This window comes from Ambystoma mexicanum, chromosome 6p (genome assembly GCF_040938575.1).
Source record: "Ambystoma mexicanum isolate Mex_15411 chromosome 6p, UKY_AmexF1_1, whole genome shotgun sequence".
NCBI classification, from domain to species: Eukaryota; Metazoa; Chordata; class Amphibia; order Caudata; family Ambystomatidae; genus Ambystoma; species Ambystoma mexicanum.
Window position 1 is genome coordinate 743404241 of NC_090935.1, and position 19520 is coordinate 743423760.

Here is a 19520-nt window from a genome sequence, read left to right on the forward strand (position 1 = left end):
TCACTGTTTGCAATAGGTTTTCGATTATTTGCCACGTAGTATGACATCACCTCTGATTTTATTTTCCATATAAGGATGTTTTTATGAGAAAAGCACTGAGAGCTGGAGTGAACGTCCGATGATGTCCATTGTAACTCCGTTTTAGATACCTTTGCCATCTTCCTGAGTTGGTTTGATTATTTGGGGTCGGAGTTATTCTACATCCCCATCCACTGTATGCACGCAACGCAAAGAGGCATATGCTAATTTCTGCTATAAAACTGGCACAATCTTTTACAGCTTGTAGCAACTGTCTTTATTTTGTGAAAAAATAAAATAAACTGAATGTAAACAAAAAATAATCCATGTTTTGTGGTTTGCATAGACCAGTACTGAACACAGAAACACTGTGGAGACTGACTGCTGCTAACACCAGCAATTCATTGGGGATTGTAGACGCACGATTGTCCCTGGAAGGGCTGCAAAGGTTTATACACCCTGGCTGGACAGGAACAAAGGGGAGATGATAACTGACTCTCTCCAGAAGTCCACTCCACTGGCATATTTGATATAGAACCCCCATTTCTAATTGGATGACCTCGAGCTAGCAGGGATTGGCCACCTGAAGACACTGGACAAAGGGAATTACAGTCAGATAGCCATTCCCTATCCATTCTAGAAAGACTATGATTATCTTCCAGATGTGGGTAGGTCAGCACCAAGTCTGTTGATTAGAAAATCTGGATGTTCTGGAAGCTATCAAACTAATCTGACGACAAAGCAGTGAGAATATTTTTGCTTATAGATTCATGACTATAGAATTATACAGTGAGGAACCAGTCGTTTGTCTATACACTCAAGATGGCATATTGGTTCTCCTCTTTAGATTCATTTGAATATGCTTTCATTTGCTTTGTGATAACTAAACATTTTGTGAACACTTTATAGAATATTGTTACAGCCCTTAATTTAAAGCTTGACAGAAGGTGGCAAAAAACTCGTTGTGACCCAGTGCCCTGTTATGCCCGATTTACAGATGAGATTCCGACAGCATAGCTTGTGGAAGCCCAACTTCGTCCCCAGCCCACCTACTCTAAATAGAGTGTTTGTACTGTCACGTGATTTAGTGGTGGGGTCACGGGAGTTGTTAGCTGGTGGTAAGTAACAATGCTACTTGAACCGCTAGCTCAGAGGAGTCAGTTGCCGTCCCTGGTATTCTCTCTGGAATTCCGCTGCCTTGGTATTGTGTGCTGCATAACAGGGAGGGGAGAATCCTTGAAGTGTTTCTGTGTGCGGAAAAGGAAAGGGAGAGGACCTCTCCCTGTGAACCTTGAGATTGCGGTCCTGCTTTCTCTGCACTTCCACCCAGGCCTAGTGTGTTGCCCCTTTAAGGATGTGTCATGACGACATCATGGTTGACTGTTACTCAAAGGAGCCTGAGCATGCACGGGCCTGAGAACGGCAGCAGACACCATGAATGGCACTGAGTCTGTGCTTCTCATTTTGTTGGGCCTGCATGCCTGCCCCGTGTGATCACGGTCATGCTGCCCTGCTGATCTCAGTACCCCCAGATCAGCATGTGTGACCTAGGGCCCCCAGGCCCCTCTCTCTCTGTGTGAACACAGAACAGTTGTTAGTCTGGGAGCCCCCGGCAGCTGACGTCTTGCCGTGTATTCACGGCCTGTGTGCATCACCCTTGGCCCGTTTGCCCACGGAGCTAGGGACTACTTGCTGTGTGATCCCAGCTCATCTTCCAGACCGGGTGATCCCGATCAAAACAGAGTGTCCCCCCTGCTTTCTGGAGGCTGTGTGACTGCGGCACAAGGTGTCCCCTGCAACCGTGTTTCGGCCCGGGTGGCCCCGAGTCAGACACACCATAGTGGTTGTACTTTTGGGGTGAGGAATCCACTTAACCAATGTGCTTCCACCAGTCTGATTCCTGTCTCTGGGCTATCCATAGCAGCCCATTTTCTGAATCATTAACTTTTCTGCCTCCTGGTCCAACAGCCTGCTGGCAGAGAAGCGGAAGAAGTGCTGTTTCCACAAAATGGCTGAAGCAGGTGAGCGAGTAAAACTAAGTGTTGTTTATACAATCTTTAGGCCAAAATGACCTTTACTTTTGACATGTACTTAATGTGCTGTAGGCAGAAGAGAAATGTGAAATATATGCATAATGCTTGTTATTTACGGAAGATGTTCGTGCTTATTAAACTTGCCATTTCTTTCAGGGTCTGTACGTCTTTGTTGTGTATTTTATTCTTCACAACCAGCTCTGCTGCCCTGCAAAAGCCAGTTACAGCATTGCAATGAACGGGCACTCGATCTCGGGCCCGGCCTTCTTCACTCCAGGCAGTGGCATGCCTGCGGCGGGGGGAGAGATCAGCAAGTCCACGCAGGACCTCATTGGTGCAATGGAGGAGGTGAGTACAGTAGGCCAGACCTTACACTGCCTCTCCCGCCCACACACCGCTGCCCCCGCCCACTCGCTTCTTCCATCCTGTGTATGCACAATGAAAATGTATTTACTTTGCAATGCAAACAATTATTCAGTCCGTGGGGACAGTAAACACTTGCTTTAGTTGGATCAGGAGGAACAAGACGACAGTGCCTTTGAGTACCGCTCAGGTTTGACTCTGTACACATATGAATGATGCTTGTGTCCATTTGGAGCACGCAAACGTGCTTATTGATCAAAGTATGTGAATGTAATGGCGTTTGCTTTCTTACTACGCACACCCTCTGTCTTTGAATTGCAGTCTTCTGGTTATATTTATGAAATAAAACACAAGGGTTACGGTTACGGGAGGTTTGGCCGCAGTAGATTTCATGGAGGGAGAATTGGTCGAAATGTATTTTGCTGCATTTTATCGCAAATGTATGTAGGGATGAGTAAGGGGAATAATAAAGGTTGGGGAGGTTGAAGGGGGTGGTGCGGGTCTGCCCCCATACATTTGCTGCAAAATGTCCTTAAAGAAAAAGAAATTCGACCAATTCTCCCTCGATTAAATAAATTCAAAGACATCACACAGAACCAAACACGAGAACCAAAAATAACTGTGCAACCAGTAACACCAGTTACTGTATGTGCTGCTGGCACAGTTGTGGGCTCACTTTACCTGAGAGAATGGTAGAGTATGTAAAGCTACATGCTAGTAACTGACCATAACAGTAAAGGACCAAATGAGAACCATCAACGGCAAACCCATGGTTTTTGCACGTTGATACGCTGCTCTGTTCAAAGAAACATGTATGTAGAGGTGGAATGCGTGTGTGAGCATGCAGAGAGGATGAGATGGGGTCACGAAAGTGGAGGTGATAATGTGGAGGAACTGGAGGAGGTGCCCAAATAACTGGGCAGCGTCCGCCTCCCTCTCCCCTGGGGTAAGGTGGAGGAGTTTGTGGGGCAAGCCAGAGAAACACAAAGGGCGTGAAGCCCGCCAAACAGGCTCGAATGCCAGCGAAATTCAACAAAAAAAAGGGGCATGACAGAGGTCTTATAAGCCGCCGGGTGATGAACTGCCTGGTCATTGCAGCCTGAGGACACCAGACGACCTGGGAAAGGAGGCAGCCGTTTTTGTTTTTTTCATGGTTTTTCTTGTGTGGAGCAGCATTGCAGCGTTTTGGTCCGGAGTCAGAAGAGGTTGCAAGGTTTCACCATAGCACGGTTCGTGTGCCGTGGGGCTGCTGCGAGGATAGAGGTGCCTTTCTTGGAGCTGGCGTAGCTGAAGCAGACGTCCAGCGGTTGGTGAAGTGCCACGGGGGTTGCGAGGTAGGCGTCAGGAGCGGTGGAAAGCAAGGAGCCGGAATGGTGACCAGCATACGGAAGCCGATTGTCGGAGAGCCCGGATTTAGATTAGAGTGAAGAGGCCATAGAGGGGAGAGAGAGCATGGCGCGGACTGCCCCTCTCCACGGCACAGCGGTAACAACTCACAGAGGCGGAATGGATGCATTGTAATCTGGGCCAATTTTGGGTCACACAATTTTGCCCCTGATGTGCGCCCTGAGGCCTGCGGGCATGTGGCGTGGTATAAAAATTTAAATAAATAAATAAAATGAATGTCCAGCATATTCGAGCCACAGAAGACAGAAGACAGAAACTTATATAAGTTGGGCGAAGAGAAACATAGTGTGATACAGGAGTTTAGATTACCAACACTATGAGGAATCAGGTCATAGTGACTTGAAATAACAAGTGTATAATTTGTGTACTTATATTTGTACTGTTTGATGTGTGAAATTGATGTATGTTTTTAACATTTCTACATTGAAGTATACTGTGGCAATATCACTGCATTTATGAATTGTATAATAAAATCAGTTTTTTTAACGAATTAAAAGGTTGATAACTTTTAGGAGTGTCATTATTTGTTAAAAGGATCTTCAGAGTGTCAAATGAGGATTTTGTATTAATGACATTTACTCATGGACTTTCCATATGCAGGCATCTGTTAGACATCATGGATAACATCTCACGATATCCAGAGATGGAGATACTAGCGTCCATGGTGGAAGAAGTAGTTCTGCACAATTAGAAAGAACCCTTCACATTCATGGCCTATCCGAAGAGATAAAGAAATACAATGGCCTAGCATTTCCTGGGCATGAATGGTTGCTATATCTAGAGACGCTGAGCATCAGATATTGCAGAATTACCCTGAGTAGACCGCAGATCAACAGGGGAGTTTATAGGTTCATAAGAACCTTACAAAAATTACAAATTGCAGTGAAGCATCAGAAAGACGTAGAGCTGGAACTAGATTGGGTCGTGAGGGAGTGACATCTGATGTCCCACTCCTCTGCAAATTGTGAACCTACCACTCTACTGTTCAGCCGAGCAGCGGCCCGCACTATCCTGGTGCACCCCAGATAGACATCTGCACTGATACAGATGGACCACGTCCAGAACAAGAGGAGACGATGCAACAACTGAGTAGCACAATAGAGCATGCCACAAAGACTTACAAGTAGGTGACACTGTACTGATATCGGGAGGAATATTTTGAATGGTGTTTGAAACAAGCCTCCTGACTGCCACCAAACATCAAGGGACAATTGTAACAACCAGGGGGAGGGGGTGTGGGCCAGGGTGTCAGCATGACCAAAAATGTATCATGGTTCACAACTTTCAGATGGTGCACATTCATGAGGCTGAGCGTAAGTGAGGGAGAAAGTGAATGAGAAAAGGCAACATGCTCTGATGAACTGAAGGCTGAGACTTGGAATCGCCATTTCCCAATATCCAAGAAAACGTCCTCCCCATGCGTTAGAAAGAGAAAGGAGGTCAAAGTACCAACTGAGACTCCACCCTTGCCCTTAGGTAGAGGAGCAGCTGCATGCCTCTGCAGGAAATCCCGAGAGAGAAAAAAATGATTACAGTGCTTATTAAGGTGTAAAGTCGACTAGTCTGTATGTTTGTTGAGTAAAAATATCGAAGAGCGATAGAAGTTGTGAAGCAATAGTGATTAAAACCTAGTGAAGCTGTTGGTACCAATACAAAGATAGAGATAGCTAATTGAGAAATTAGAGGCTTGAGTGGCGATTGATGGTGCACGCTCATATTTGTTGTTTTAAAGATGTTGAAAAAGTGGTGATTTAAGCAAAAGTATAAAGGTTATTTCATAAGTCTGGTAAGTATTGACAGTCAATTGAGACTTGTCATTATGGGAGATACTACTCTGATGTACTTATGCAAGTCATTACCAAAACACATGCCCAAGCTCAAACAGTATAGTGCGGTATGGGTGAAAGGCACGGCAGACAAAATGTTCATGACGTAGCCACAAGGGCGATCATTGTCAAAAGCGGTATTGCAACACAAGACAACATACTTGCACGCTGCGTACACAGGGAAGAGATTGGAGAAAAGGTTAGCAATTCTAGAGCTCTGGAAAATGTATCAGGAAGAAAGGGACGATCCACCACTTGAAGAGTGGATGCTTAGTCAGCTTAAGGAGGAAGGTGGTAGGAATGTCTGGAGTTTGGAGAAATGGTGGGCCCCTGCACTATCAATTAGTTTGGTCGATTGATCAGTTATATCCTGCAGCCTAGTATATGGTTTGCTTGGGAAACAAAACTCCAAAGTTCCCAATGGTATTATGTATTGGTGAGTATGTAAACCTTGTTTAGTAATGGCGCAGGAGAATGGTTGGGACCATGTTTGCGATTGCTGATTGAAAGAAGTCTGCAACACTTAATTCATGTTCACATACAGAATGTATTATTAATTGTTGGTTATAGTAGAGACCAAATGTCCCAACCATTCTCCAGCGCCATTGCTAAACAAGGTTTTCACACTCACCAATAAGTAAAGAGGAAGGTGTTGAGCCCTCACCTCCCCTTACCTCACCCGAAGCAAAAGACGCTAGTATGGAAGAAATAGGGCAGTACCCTTTAAAGGAGTTGAAAGCGGCGATGGGGTATAATAATCCAATATACAAACCTCCCCCTTATAGCAGTGATGATAGTTCAGAAGAGAATAAGAGAAAAGAAGAGATTTGTAAGATCAGGCAAGACAAAGAAGAAAAGAGTGAGCGGTCAAATATATCGACAGAAATAGAAAGGGAAATTAAGAGAGGGAAAGGAGAGAAGTTAAAAGCTGATGAGATAGCGCTCATGTAAAATGAATGAATGGGAGGACAGATATTACTTAAAATCGATGGGAAAAGCGTCAAGGAAGTTAGGCAAAGAGAAGATAAGGATGAACAAGATAGAAGGGACAAAGAACGAGAGAAGAGATTGAAAGAAGAGAGCAGAAAAGAAAGAACAGGGAGCAACGAGAGCAGATCTGTCAGGAGGAGCAAGAGAAAAAAGAAGAATGGGCAGAAGAGCAAAGAAAGTATGACCATAGACAGAGAGGGATAGAAGACAGGGATTGAAGAGAAAGGAAGAGAGGAGAGGAGGAAGTGCAGAAATTAAGGGACAAAATAATCCAGAGATGAAGGGAAGGAGAAGTAAGAAGGGAAGGAGTAAGGAGAGAAGGAAGGCAGGAGGAAGAAAGAAATAGAAGGGAGGCGAGAAAGTGAACAGAACTACATGAAGAAATAGAACAAAGAAGTAGACAGCAGGTTCTTGATACCACTCTTATTTGTAAGGAGCCAGTAGGGCCAAGCCCAGAATAATGATGGGACAGAACAGAAGAGTTCCTTCCAATAAAGGAAGTAACGCCAGAGGCATCTAGAGTTGCGTTAGACAAGGAAAGCTTTGATGTGGAAAGCATCACAGAGAGGATCGATAAGGTCTATCAACAGTTGAGGTGAAATAGCGAGCATGAAACTCGAGGGAACAATGATCAATCCCTAATGCCCCGATCACAAAGGGAGGAGGGAAGCCTATTCAGTAATGAACGCCGAGCATTGTCCTTAAGTAGACTAAATCTGGATAAGGGTGAAGGGGATGATAGTCACACTAGTTGGGGACAAGACATGTCAGATGAGGAAATAGACTCCATCCTTGGGGTGGAAGGAGGGAGCGTGTGCACACCTGAAGGAAGCCTGCAGCTAGATAAAGAAGTAAGATAGTCAGATCTGGAACAACCTAAGGATGGGACGCCAGATCCCATAGCATATCCAGATTGTCCCCAAGGATTATCGTATAGTGATAAGTGAGAACCACCGCCATATGTGAGCACATTAAGATTGCTACCGACAAGGAGACGGACAGGGACGATTGTCCCTGCCATGGATAGACTAACAATGGGAGCCGACTGTGGGTTAAGGTTTACAGTGTTTCCCTTATTGGAAGAAGGGGGAGCAAGACCGCAGTATATTCCATGGCTGCAGATGGACAAGGATAATTTAAGGTGTACGCTCCCAAGTTTGACTTCGGGCACTGGGAAATGGATATACAAACTAGAAGAAATGCCAGGAGGAAACACGCTGGCCATAGGGGACGTAAAAGTCTCCTGGAAGCTATTCTTGGGGAAAGAGATGACATATGGAGGAGAGCAGGATATTCAAGTGTGACAGCCCAAAACACATTGTATGATCGAGAGCTGTTTAATAATTGTAGAGCAGATGTTTGTAGGGGCCTTAGGGTACAGTATCCCAATCCATGAGATATGGGTGTAATTTTTTTATTTTTTTTATTTGATTTTTACTCATTAAACAAACTGAGGTTTAGCAAAACTTCAAACTCTCTTTTCGTGCGTGAGGAAAAGTCTTCACGCAAATCCATCATTATATCGTGTTTGTGTTTAGCGTTGACGAACACTCAGAGGATTTGTGGCTTTGACCCATTCACCGGGGTGGCTAGACTCTTGTCTGTAGGTTCTCCGTGGCTTCTCGCTGATTAGTTTTTTTCATTGCTGATTCTATTAGCTTTGCCATAGCCACAGTCCAACTCGTTTTTTCGCCTGAGATCAATCTGTTCCACAGATCATCAGGCTCTAAAAACCAAGCGTTCGAAAGCAACGGTCTAAGATAAGCCTTTCTATTTTCTATGGTTTTCGGACAGTCTATCACTAGATGATTTAGTGTTTCTGTCGCTGCCTCCTTTTCACACAGGCGACATGACTTGTCGGTCTTTGTTCCTCAAATGGCTATAATCTCCCGGGTTGGTAACAGGTTTAATCTGGCTTTCAAAAACAGGTTTCTCAGTTTTTTGTCCGGGAATTTTAGGCAGTAGTTTTGTGGTTTTTTCAGCTTGTTGAAAGTCGGTGGTAAGTGGGTTAGGAGTTTGTTTCCTGCAGCTTTTTCAACTGTGATGATCCAGTCCCACTCTTCCATTTTTCGTTTAATTCCATCTGGATTTTCCTTTAGGTCTTTTTCTGAACAGGCTATTTGGGTTAGATTGTCTTTTCTGGCCTTTGCCCATTTATTTAGGGCTATGCACTTTCCTGCTTCGATTTCTTCCCTCAAAATATCATAAGTGCGTAGGGTGTCAGACATAATTATTTTCCTGTACAGTCTCATAGCGCTTTGGTCCACCATAGACGCTGGGGACACCAGGCCCAATTCTCTCCTAATGGCAGGCATAGATGTCGATTTAGGTAGACCTAACACGGATTTCCAGACGTAGCCCTCCAGTTTTGTCCAAAGCTGACGCGGGATATTCAGTGAGGCCTCTGTTCCGCACATGAGCGATGGAACAACCTTTGTTTTATAAAAGGTTATCGCCGGAGTTAGAGAGAATTTTCCGAACTTCCTGTCAACTGCTCTTGTTTGTGCGGTCAAGCGCTTGACTTTCTCCCACAATTGGCTTTGCCAGGTGTTATCCGTTCCTGAATTATCCATCGATACGCCCAGGTATTTGATACTCTTCACGGTTTCAATTTTGATGTTATCCAGAAACCATGTCTGGTGCTTTTTCATTTTGCTTGGTACTTTCTCTATAACCAAAGTTTTTGTTTTTGATTTATTTATCTCAAGGTTATTTTCACTGATGTACTTTGCCAAGTTGGATAGTTTCCGCTGAAGCCCCACTTTGGTCTAATCGATCAGGATCACATCGTCGGCGGAGAGAAGGCGTGGAATCTCTGATTTCCCAATTTTAGGAGGAAATGCTCTAATTTTATTTTCCGACTGCTGATAATCTCCCAGAAACAAGATAAATAAGGCCAGGGCCAATGGACAGCCCTGCTTGACGCCTCTGTTTACCTCAATCTCATCGGACAGAATGCCCTGTTGGTTTAGTTTAACTCTGATTTTTGTCTGGGAGTGGAGAGGTTTTATTGGGTCCATCACCTCTTGCGGGCATTGCCAACATTGTAGTTTTGACCATAGCTTGTTCCGGTCTATCCTGTCAAAAGCTTTCGATAGGTCCACAAAGGCCAAAAAGACCTTGGGCGCCCCTTCCTTTACTTTGGCTTTCAAGATGTTTAAAAGCAAGATTTTAATCACAGTGCTACCATTTTTTTGGAAGCCAGTTTGGAGGAAGTCTTTCGAAGGTCCGTTTTTTTCCCAGATTCGAAAGTGTTCAAGCAGATGTGTTGCGTAGTTCTTCCCTATTATGTCAAGTAAGGCAATGGGTCTGTAGCTTTGGGGCTCACTTCGAGGTCCCTTCTTATAGATCGGCACTATGACCGCATTCAGCCAAGTTTCCAGGATCATTTTTTCCTGCCACATTCCCCAAAGATCTTGCCGATCACTTCCGACCATTCCTTCGGGAAAAGTTTAAGGTCCACGTTTGTTAAACCATCCGGGCCCGGGGCTCTCGATATTTTCAATTTTTTAATTGTCGTTTCGATATCTGCTGGATCAGATACATCCACCCAGAATGTATTAGAGCTTTGTTTCTCCACTGGCGTAACTGCATCTGAGCTCTTGAATTCCGTGGTTAGACATCGTATCCACCTTGCTTCAGCTACTGCGTTGCTCTGAGTGTTGCTCGGTATGCTGTTCATAGATTTTATCAGGCCCCAAAATTCGCTGGATTTTTTTGTTTGCATTTTGCCCATCATCTCCTGTGCATCCTTTTGTATTGAGATGCCATCTGATCTTTTCGCCAGCTGTTATACCCTTTCGTTTCCTGCTTCCATTTCTCCCAATCGTCCTGTGAATTCGTTTTTTTGGCTATTCTTTTCAATCTTCGTACCACTTTTCTTTTATCAACCAATGCTTTGTCGTATGCATGCCTGATGGAATCTGATTTCCTGATGTTTTTAGACCCCTGCGTACGATAAGCCAGTAGCAGAGGTACGTAATTGGGTCGGTCCTCGGTCTTGTTAGCCTGGTTATTGGTGACCATTTGGTCCCATGCTCTTTTCATTTTCAGGATGTCTGCTTCAGTTATCCTGAGTCGGGTTATTTGGGAGTTTGGTTCAGTGGCTGTTTCGTATGTCTATTTGCTTGGCCTGCTGCCTTGCCATGTGCAAATCAGTAAGTTATGGTTGCTTTGTTGGGTTTTTTGGACCTTGAAACTCCTCATACCACCTGTGAGAGAATCTGTGATGAAAATGTAATCGAGGGTAGCTTTCGAGGAATTGGGTTCCCACGTTGGGATGTTTGTTTGAGTTGGGAAGAGCGAGGCTATATTTTGTATGTTTCTTGCTCTGATGACTTCATTCCAAGCCTTTCATCTCTCTTCGGTTGCTTTTTTGATCCCAAGCCCCAGCATAGTTCCTGACTGTACACCCCCAGTATCGATACATTTTGCATTAAAATCACCACATATGATGATTTCCATTTTCTCGAATTCCTCATACAGTTGGTCGATCGTGGCACTCATCATATTCGCGCAGAAGGATTTTGTAGACATACGTTGCGGGTTCCAATAGCAGTTTATTATTGCTAGGGAATTTGGATGCGTGTTTTGCTTCATCTCGTTGGAATGTCGCCATGTAGTCAGGACCACCAGCATTTCATACGCCTCTTTCCACTTTCTTGGTTCAGATAGCCCCTGTCCCATTTTGATTGCCACTAGGAGACATGACAATGGTCTACCTAGCAGACCTTTCACAGCCGGTGAGATTTCCACAGTATACCCGTCAAGTGATGGCTTGTCAACCAACCACGTTTCTTGTAGGCAGATTATGTCAAAGAGGGCCAAATTGACCTCTCCAACTATCGTGAGGTGAGCGTGGCCTCTTGTGTTCCACGAACCAAACTGAATTTTTCGTTTCCCGGCCTCTCTGCGCCACTTCTGCTTTTCTTGTCATGGAGGCAGGATGATCCTGGTTGTTGCTATTTCCCTGTGTTTTTGTTCCAAGTTGAAGTTAACCACTTCCAGGGGCCTTATTTGCGTGGCTCCGATGTTTCTTCCGCGCTGTTTGCCTGGGCCCTTTTCATGTCCTCACGGGTCTTTAAGTCTTCAGCTGAGACCCACAGGTTATCTTGGTACTCATCTCTGCTTGTTTTATCCGATATTTGTCCCTGTTCGGGGTTCTCCATGTTGCTTGTAGTCCGTCTCGTGTCGGGAGTGGGTTTTTCCCACCCGCTCCTTTCTCTCTTTCGCTAGTCTTCCCAGCCGGTGTCGTGGTGATCCTTCCGGGCTTCTTGTGGCCCGTAGGCGTATTTCCAACGATTTTGGCGATATAGTTCTTCCGTCTTCGATTGATAGTGTTTTGGGAATTTTGCCCTTTCGGGCTTTTCCTTTACAGGGTCCCTTCTTTCCCTCGTCATGTTTATCTCAGTCAGACGGAAACCCAATTTTTCGATTTCTTCATATGCTTGGCCATCAATGTATTTAATTCCAGCTGATTTAAGATGTAAGTAGGCTTTGGCCCTCTTTTCCATGTGGTATGGCTCTACAAGCTTGAAGTCTTCCGTTCTTATTTTTTTCAATGTTTTAATTTTCTTTGTTATGTTCAAAACTGTTGATCTATTAAGTATTAGGTACCCTTCTTCTGTGTCTATTTGCTCCAACTTAAACACTTGTATATCCTCTTTTGTGCTGTTTTGCTTTTCCCTTTCGGATCTTTGGACTCTGTGTTTTTGTGGGCTCCTTCTTGTTGTATTTTCTTTAGATTTCTTCTTGCAGTCCTCCGCGCTGGACTGAGGTCTATTTTTGTCTTTATAGTCCTTAGAATTTGACGTAGATGGCGTGCTGAGCTCATTTAGACCATGCGCTTTTTCGGCCTCTACTTCCGCAACGTTCAGGTCGTTGCTTTGGGTGGCGAGCTTGCCGGTTTTAACTACGTCTCTGGGGCCTTCATTCTTCTCTATTAGATCGTTTTCTGCATGTAGCGACATGTTCATTAGATCGGAGCTGGCCAAAAATTCCTCTGTAGTTCTAGGTGATCTGGCTATGACTTCTTCCTCCCGCCGTTTATTTGGTTCAACTTGTTTCTCCTCTCCTTGCAACCCCACCGGGATGAGGTTTGGCTCCGATCGGACACTGGACGATTTGAAGTCTTTTTTCGGCTTTCTACTTGCATCTGTCTGAAGTAGTAGCACTTGGACGTTTTTATTTGGAAATGGGCAGAGTTTTCCTTCCCTTTTCTCCGGGGAAGGTGTTGTCAGAGGTTTTCCCTTATTCTTTAACTGCATCTGCGCCTCTTGGCATTTTGGTTTCGGACTGCTTGTTTGTGCCATTAGTTTTTTGTTTAGAGCATCCATACTTTCGATCTTTCTTTCCAGTACTTCAATTTTACTTTCCCAGTTGACTAGCTGGATGCTTGCTCTATCCTCTACTGCGGTGATGTTGCTTTCCACCTGGGACAGTTTGGTTATCATATTTGTTAGAATTGCCGTGTTGTCTTTTACGTCCTCTTTTTGTGGCTTCATATAACTTGCAAAAGGGCGCTAGCACGATGGACATTGCGGACATGATTGCTATCATTTTGTACAAGCTGTATGAGGGACTTTTTGGAAGACACTTACGGAAAAATACCTCGCGACCCTATGTTTGAGAGCAGTTTTTACAAAGTTTTTGAGTTTAGTAGGTTTCACTTGAAGCTTTAGTGCTGCGTCGCATGGAGTAAGCTGCCACGGAGACTTTGAACCCCTCTACTCCGTGTGAAAAAACTGATTCTAGGTTGGGTGAGCTTACCCGTAACCATGCGCCGTAATATAGAAAAAATGAGATGAGGTTGTGTTTCAGTTGCCAAAATAATAATTCCTTTAATTTCAGTTTGAAAACTTCAGTGGGTAAATAACAATTCCTTTAAATTCAGGTTGAAAGGCTTGGTGACGTTAAAGCCTTAGTGAATGAAAGTCTTAGTGAATTTAGAGCCTTAGTGGATAACACGTGTTTCGGCAAGCAATGCCCTTGTCAAATCCAGGCCTAGTTATGATTCAGAGATAATAGCAGCATAATGCAATGATGTGGAATGCGGTCATGGGATCAATCCCACCTGGTCAGGTCTGAGGTTTGGCTCTGATGGGACACTGGACGATTTCAAGTCTTTTTTCGGCTTTCTACTTGCCTCTGTCTGAAGTAGTAGCACTTGGACGTTTTTATTTGGAAATGGGCAGAGTTTTCCTTCCCTTTTCTCAGGTCTGACAAGGTGGGATTGATCCCATGACCGCATTCCACATCATTGCATTATGCTGCTATCTCTGAATCATAACTAGGCCTGGATTTGACAAGGGCATTGCTTGCCGAAACACGTGTTATCCACTAAGGCTCTAAATTCACTAAGACTTTCATTCACTAAGGCTTTAAAGTCACCAAGCCTTTCAACCTGAATTTAAAGGAATTGTTATTTACCCACTAAAGTTTTCAACCTGAAATTAAAGAAATTATTTTTTTGGCAACTGAAACACAACCTCATCTCATGTTTTCTATATTACGGCGCATGGTTACGGGTAAGCTCACCCAACCTAGAACCATGATTGCTATCAAGTCAGGTTTCTTATTTGGTGAATCTTTCTGCATCGAAGCTGCAATGTCGCTTAGTCTTCTCTTTTTCGGAGATACTTGGATTTATTCCTGTCTTCTCTTTACAACCGGAGACTCTGTTTGTGAGTAGTCCAGTAGGGGTATTTGCGTTCTGCCGCTTGACAGTAGGAGCCCTGCTGACCCCTTATTCATACGGACACTATCACAGAGGGCTTTGGGTGTCTCCCTTGTTTTACTGGGAGACTTATTTGGCAGGCCCAAGGACAAATGGGGCTTGGTCCAAGCTAAGCGCTGTTCAGTTTCTGACAGACTCTTAGGTCGTTGATTTACATCCCTGGCTGTGTGTTCTGCCCTCACCGTCTCCTCCTCCTTATACTCCGCCGGTCCTTCCAATACACATATGATCTCCTGGGCCCCTTTCTTAGGGTTTTGCATTTGAGGCTTTGGTGGTTGTACTCTGAGATTTCCTGTGTTCTCCAAATCCTTCAGGACCGTCTCCCCAGCACCTTTTAGAGTCTCTTTGCTTTCCTTCTCTTCGTTAGAACTGATCTCCTTGTTTTCTTGCGGCACCCTGTCAGCCATCCTCTGCTTGTCTGATGCGATGACGTCAATTTCCATTTTTGTCTGCTTTTGTACTGGTGGCGTTTCGCATACTACTTCAAGCATTTATGCGTCGGACACTTCATCTTCTGTGAGTAGCTTTCTTTTATGGTGTTGGGTAAAGAAAGCCTTTAATGGACATGACAGAAGAGGAGTAGGCAGGCCTTTTACTGGTTGTCCCCTTCTTCTCGTTGCCTTCTTCACCTTCTGTTCCGTCAGTGGCTGTCTGCTTACTGATCTTTTGTTTGGCGCTTTTTTTGCCCCTTGATTCGCCAATTTCAACAGGGTTTTACTGTTTGGTCTTTTTTTACTTTTTTCTAACGTTACCGGTTTAGGCTGGTTTTCCTCTGTTTCCTTTGTTGCATCATCCGATTCACCTGTTGTATTACTTTCGGTGTCCATGGCTACTTCGATGGCTACATCATCAGATTTTTTTCCCTCTGTGTCTGTATCAATGTCAGACTCTGTTTCACTTCCACCGATCTCCATAATGGGCTTTCACTCGTTTGATCTTCTTTTTGTCCTTATTATACGCTTCCCCTGGCTTTGTGGGGTGACAACACTTCCACTGCTGTTGTTGTGCATCATTGCCTTTATTTGAATGGTATTGTTGCTAGACTGCGATTCCAGTTTCCTTGCGTTTTCGGATTCTGCCGTTAAATGCCCCAGTCTCTTTTGTGCAGTCTTTCCATGACAGTTTTGGTGATTTACAACCACTCTAGGTGGTGTATTGTCGAGAGGCTCCGTCTCTTTTCACCCCTCTTGGCTCCCTCTATGCTCCGAGCAGGGCTTGAGCCTGAGGGGACTCTCCTTCCAATTTTCAAGACACTCCCATCGGGGTTTGTGAGGCCCCCCTCTGCATCAGCACTTTGTTTGTGCTCGCCTCCACCGCTGGACTTCCGCCTGGCATCAGACGGGCACCGGCCTCCGACCGCGCTAGCGCATACGCCACTCGCCTTACCGGCGGACTGCGGACTGCCAACTGCGGAACCGACTGGGCTTAAGGAGAGAGAGGGAGAGGCGGAGGTATGTTTGTCACACTGGTGCACCTCGCGGGGGTCCTTTGCAGTCAATCATTGGATAATTCAAGTTCTATTTGTGCCAGGCTCTTTAGTGACAGCGTCAAGGCTAAACCTCCTGACACCGAACTCTGATCACTCGGCTGCGATTGAATATCGTCCACCACCGCACTGGTGGTGTCTGCGTCTCCACCTGCTGGCCCTAGCGGGGGTGGGGAAGCTGTTCTTGACTCACTAGTCTCTCCAGTCACTGGGGCCATGCTCGTCTCAGCCAGGAGACTGGACTCGTCATTGGAACTCTTTACGGGTCTCATAGCGGACTCCTACTTGCTCCTCTCCTTTTTCCCCGGCGCCATCAGCCACGTGGGTTTGGATGTTTTCTGCGGTCTCACGTCAGGCTCCATGCGGCTCCGGCTCCATGTCTGCAGCGGACTGCTGCAGACTGGCTTCCCACCTCGGCTTCACAACTCCGCTCACCGCTCCGCGGTAGGTGTGGGTAATTATAGGCTCCTCCTCACACGTAGAGCACAATGGAAAGACTCAGGTGCTGCTCTGCTCTGCTGGACTGCTGAAGCCTGCCTTCCACCTCGGCTTCACAACTCCGCTGGGTGTAATTTTGACACATCAGATGAAGGAAGATGAAGACCCTATTTCTTACATTCAATAGATTCAAGAGAAATGGCAACTTGAAATTCGCAAGCCGTGGGAAAAAAACAGTGGCAATTTTTTTAACACATTTCATGCCAAGGGTTTCCTTAGCCAGTGCAGAGACAGATGAATAAACAAGTGGGAATGGAAGCAAAACCATGGGCTGAGATGTAGCTGATTATGGTGGTCAGTCATTATATCGAAAGAAAAAATGTCGAATTACAATAAATTCAAAAACTTAATGTCGAAAAAAAAAATCAAATTCTATATTTTTTTATTTATATATTTGTTTGGGGTTCCGCATGTAAAAAAAAGGTAAAAAAAAAATTAAAAAAATAAAAGGGGGGTTGGAGGGGAACCCCCCCATTTCGAATAAAAAACACATTAAAAAAGAAATTCTAATTTTTTTTTCAACATTATTTTTTCGATTTTTTGACTTTTGACATTTTTGCATTCGATTTTATGACTATAAACCGCTGACGATAGTGCATCACTGATGGCTAGTGCAAGAGAAAAATAAGAAGAAAGATGAGACTAGGAAAATTGAGGAAGCCAAGTTAGTTCAGAAGTAATGGCCAGATTTTGCCACAGAAGGGGTACTACTGACAAGCGGAGAAGGATTGGGAATGCAGGAAGCAATTAGTGCATCGCAGGCAAATAATCAGCGCCCGATGGACCAAGGTGGATACGGGTTTGTGCCACGAGGCAGAGGTATGGGCTATAGTGGAAAAGGAGGATTCCAAAATAATCAAGGTGGGTTTCAGAATACACAGAATGAGAATCAGAGTACACAGAGAGGGTATAATCAAGGGGAACTTGTCAGACGAGCTCCCCCGATATATTGGACTTGTGGGATGACAGTGCATATTGCACACGTATGTGGGAGCCAGTGGAATGTACAGAATGGCCAATTTTCAAGAGGGGTAACAACGTATCCTCCATTATATAGCACACAAACTAGGGAAGGGTTTTCTTAAGATCACACAGTGTATCAGACACAAGCGCCACGAGTACAGCAGGTACAGCAACAAGAGCGAGTGCAAATGAATCCACTACAAGGGCAGTCGCTACAAGCCCCCATGCAGACACACAGCAGTACTCAAACAAAGGACAAGTACTGACACCCAGAATATGAGGTGTCACTGTGGTCAGAGAAAGTCCTTTCACAGGGACGGAGATGAGCCTGTACCCACTATAGAACAGCTCACAGGGTGACTTGATGTGTTCAGTACTATCTGTGACACCAGACCCCCAAGAGGAACCAAGGGTCGATGTGACACCGGAGCTACTCGTTCATGTATACGAGACGGGAGATATCCAATGTCGGGAATTGAAATTAATGCTCAAGGGTTCTCTGGAGCCACGAGTCGAGTTCCTTTTACTGATGAATTACAAGTCTCTATAGGAGAGTGTGATATGTCTGTCCTTTGTGGTATTCACGAGTGACACCAGTTCATATTTTGGGAAGAGATTTAATAACACAAAAACTTAACATGACGATTCCATTCACTGATCAAGGAATAGTGTGCTCCACTCCAGGGAAACACTATTTAAACGTGGGAGAATGTATACTGGCATTCACAGGGCAAGTGGCTCCGCAAGGCATTGCCGTAGATCCAGAGGTTTTTCTGCATGGAGTGATCATTCTATTGACATGGATACCTGGCTTAGTGGGAAAAATTGTGAGGATACCTGATGAGGCTTTGTTTAGACTGCGAATACTCATGGATGAAGAGGGGGAACAGACTATCCCTATAGAATTAGAAGCAGCCATAGTACGAAGGGAAATGGAAATGCTCGAAGGAGTAGATGATGAGAGTAGACCATGGAGAACAGTAATAGCTCTCGAGGAAGGATACAGATTGACTGATATAACTGATGACGACATGTTCAGGGAAGACCAAACAGACAATGAAGTGTTGTTCTATATGAGCATCACATACTGGCACATTGACATCCCAAAGAGCTTCAGCTTACAAGGTGATGATTTCTAATCGGATGATTAAAATTGTGAGGTGCAAAATAGTGAATCCTGCAATGTTTGTAGCATAGCCAGTAGCACAAGGCGATCATGTGCATGACTGTGCTAATTATGTTGAATTTTATGATGATATACCCCGTGTGAAATAAAATGATTCAGCAGGAGGGGAAATCCTCTTTATGGATCGGTCTTTAAAAAAAATGTATCAGACTAGTGGGGAAGGCATTCAAGTGCTGCGGTAGTAAGACACAGATTAAATGGAGAATTTGAAGTAGCAAGTGCAAGGCTACCGTCTGAATTTTCAGCGCAAGCAGCATAATTAGTAGCGCTTATTGTCACGCTTGAGAAACACAAAGTGCAGGAAGTGACAGTGTACAGCAACAACGCCTGTTTGACGTCAACCGTACATGCAGGGCTAGCCCGTTGGAAAAGGAGGGGCTACATCTGTGCGAATGGCACTCCAGTGCAGCACGCATCTTTATTAGACAGGCTCCTTAAGGCACTGCAACTACCAGTAGCCATAGCGGTTGTTAAATGTGCAGCTCATACTAAGCGAACAGATTTGATCACTTGCAGGAATGAAGGCGCAGACGCAGAAGCCAAAAGGGTTGCATATTCCCCAGACATTTCGAGTTTTGATACTGAAAGAATTAAAGAGAAAGTAGTTACAGCCATGTTAGTGCAAGAAGGGTTTAATAAATTGTTAATAACTGAATTAATGGAGATTCAAGGAAGTGCACTGCAGGATGAGCAGGAATTATGGAATTGAAGGGGGTGCTTTTTATCCCCACAGAAGCATTATGGCGACAGGATAGCACAGGAAAGCCGGTGATGCCAGTAGCGTTATTAAAGATCATGCCTGAACAGCTGCATTAACCCGCGCATGTAACTAGGTAGAGTCTTGCTGCAACGATTGCGGAAAACAGGTTCATTCCAAATTTGTTGGAACACGTTGCACTATTTATAGTAAACTGCATCGTGTGTCACATGTTTACTGCTAGGCATACACTGAGAACATTTAGAGGGGTAATATTTTGACCGAGTGGTCTGTTTCAGCATTTACTTATTGACTATG

At 44.7% G+C, this 19520-nt stretch overlaps 1 protein-coding gene across 2 annotated transcripts in view; it reads left to right on the forward strand.

Moving 5' to 3' along the window:
- ADGRV1 (adhesion G protein-coupled receptor V1) overlaps positions 1-19520 on the forward strand; it is a 2479945-nt gene that overhangs the window by 2340779 nt on the left and 119646 nt on the right. For both annotated transcript variants that reach the window (XM_069627623.1, XM_069627624.1), the window contains one exon: positions 2208-2399. In XM_069627623.1, the coding sequence (XP_069483724.1) occupies positions 2208-2399 (192 nt within the window). The remainder of the gene's footprint in view (positions 1-2207; positions 2400-19520) is intronic.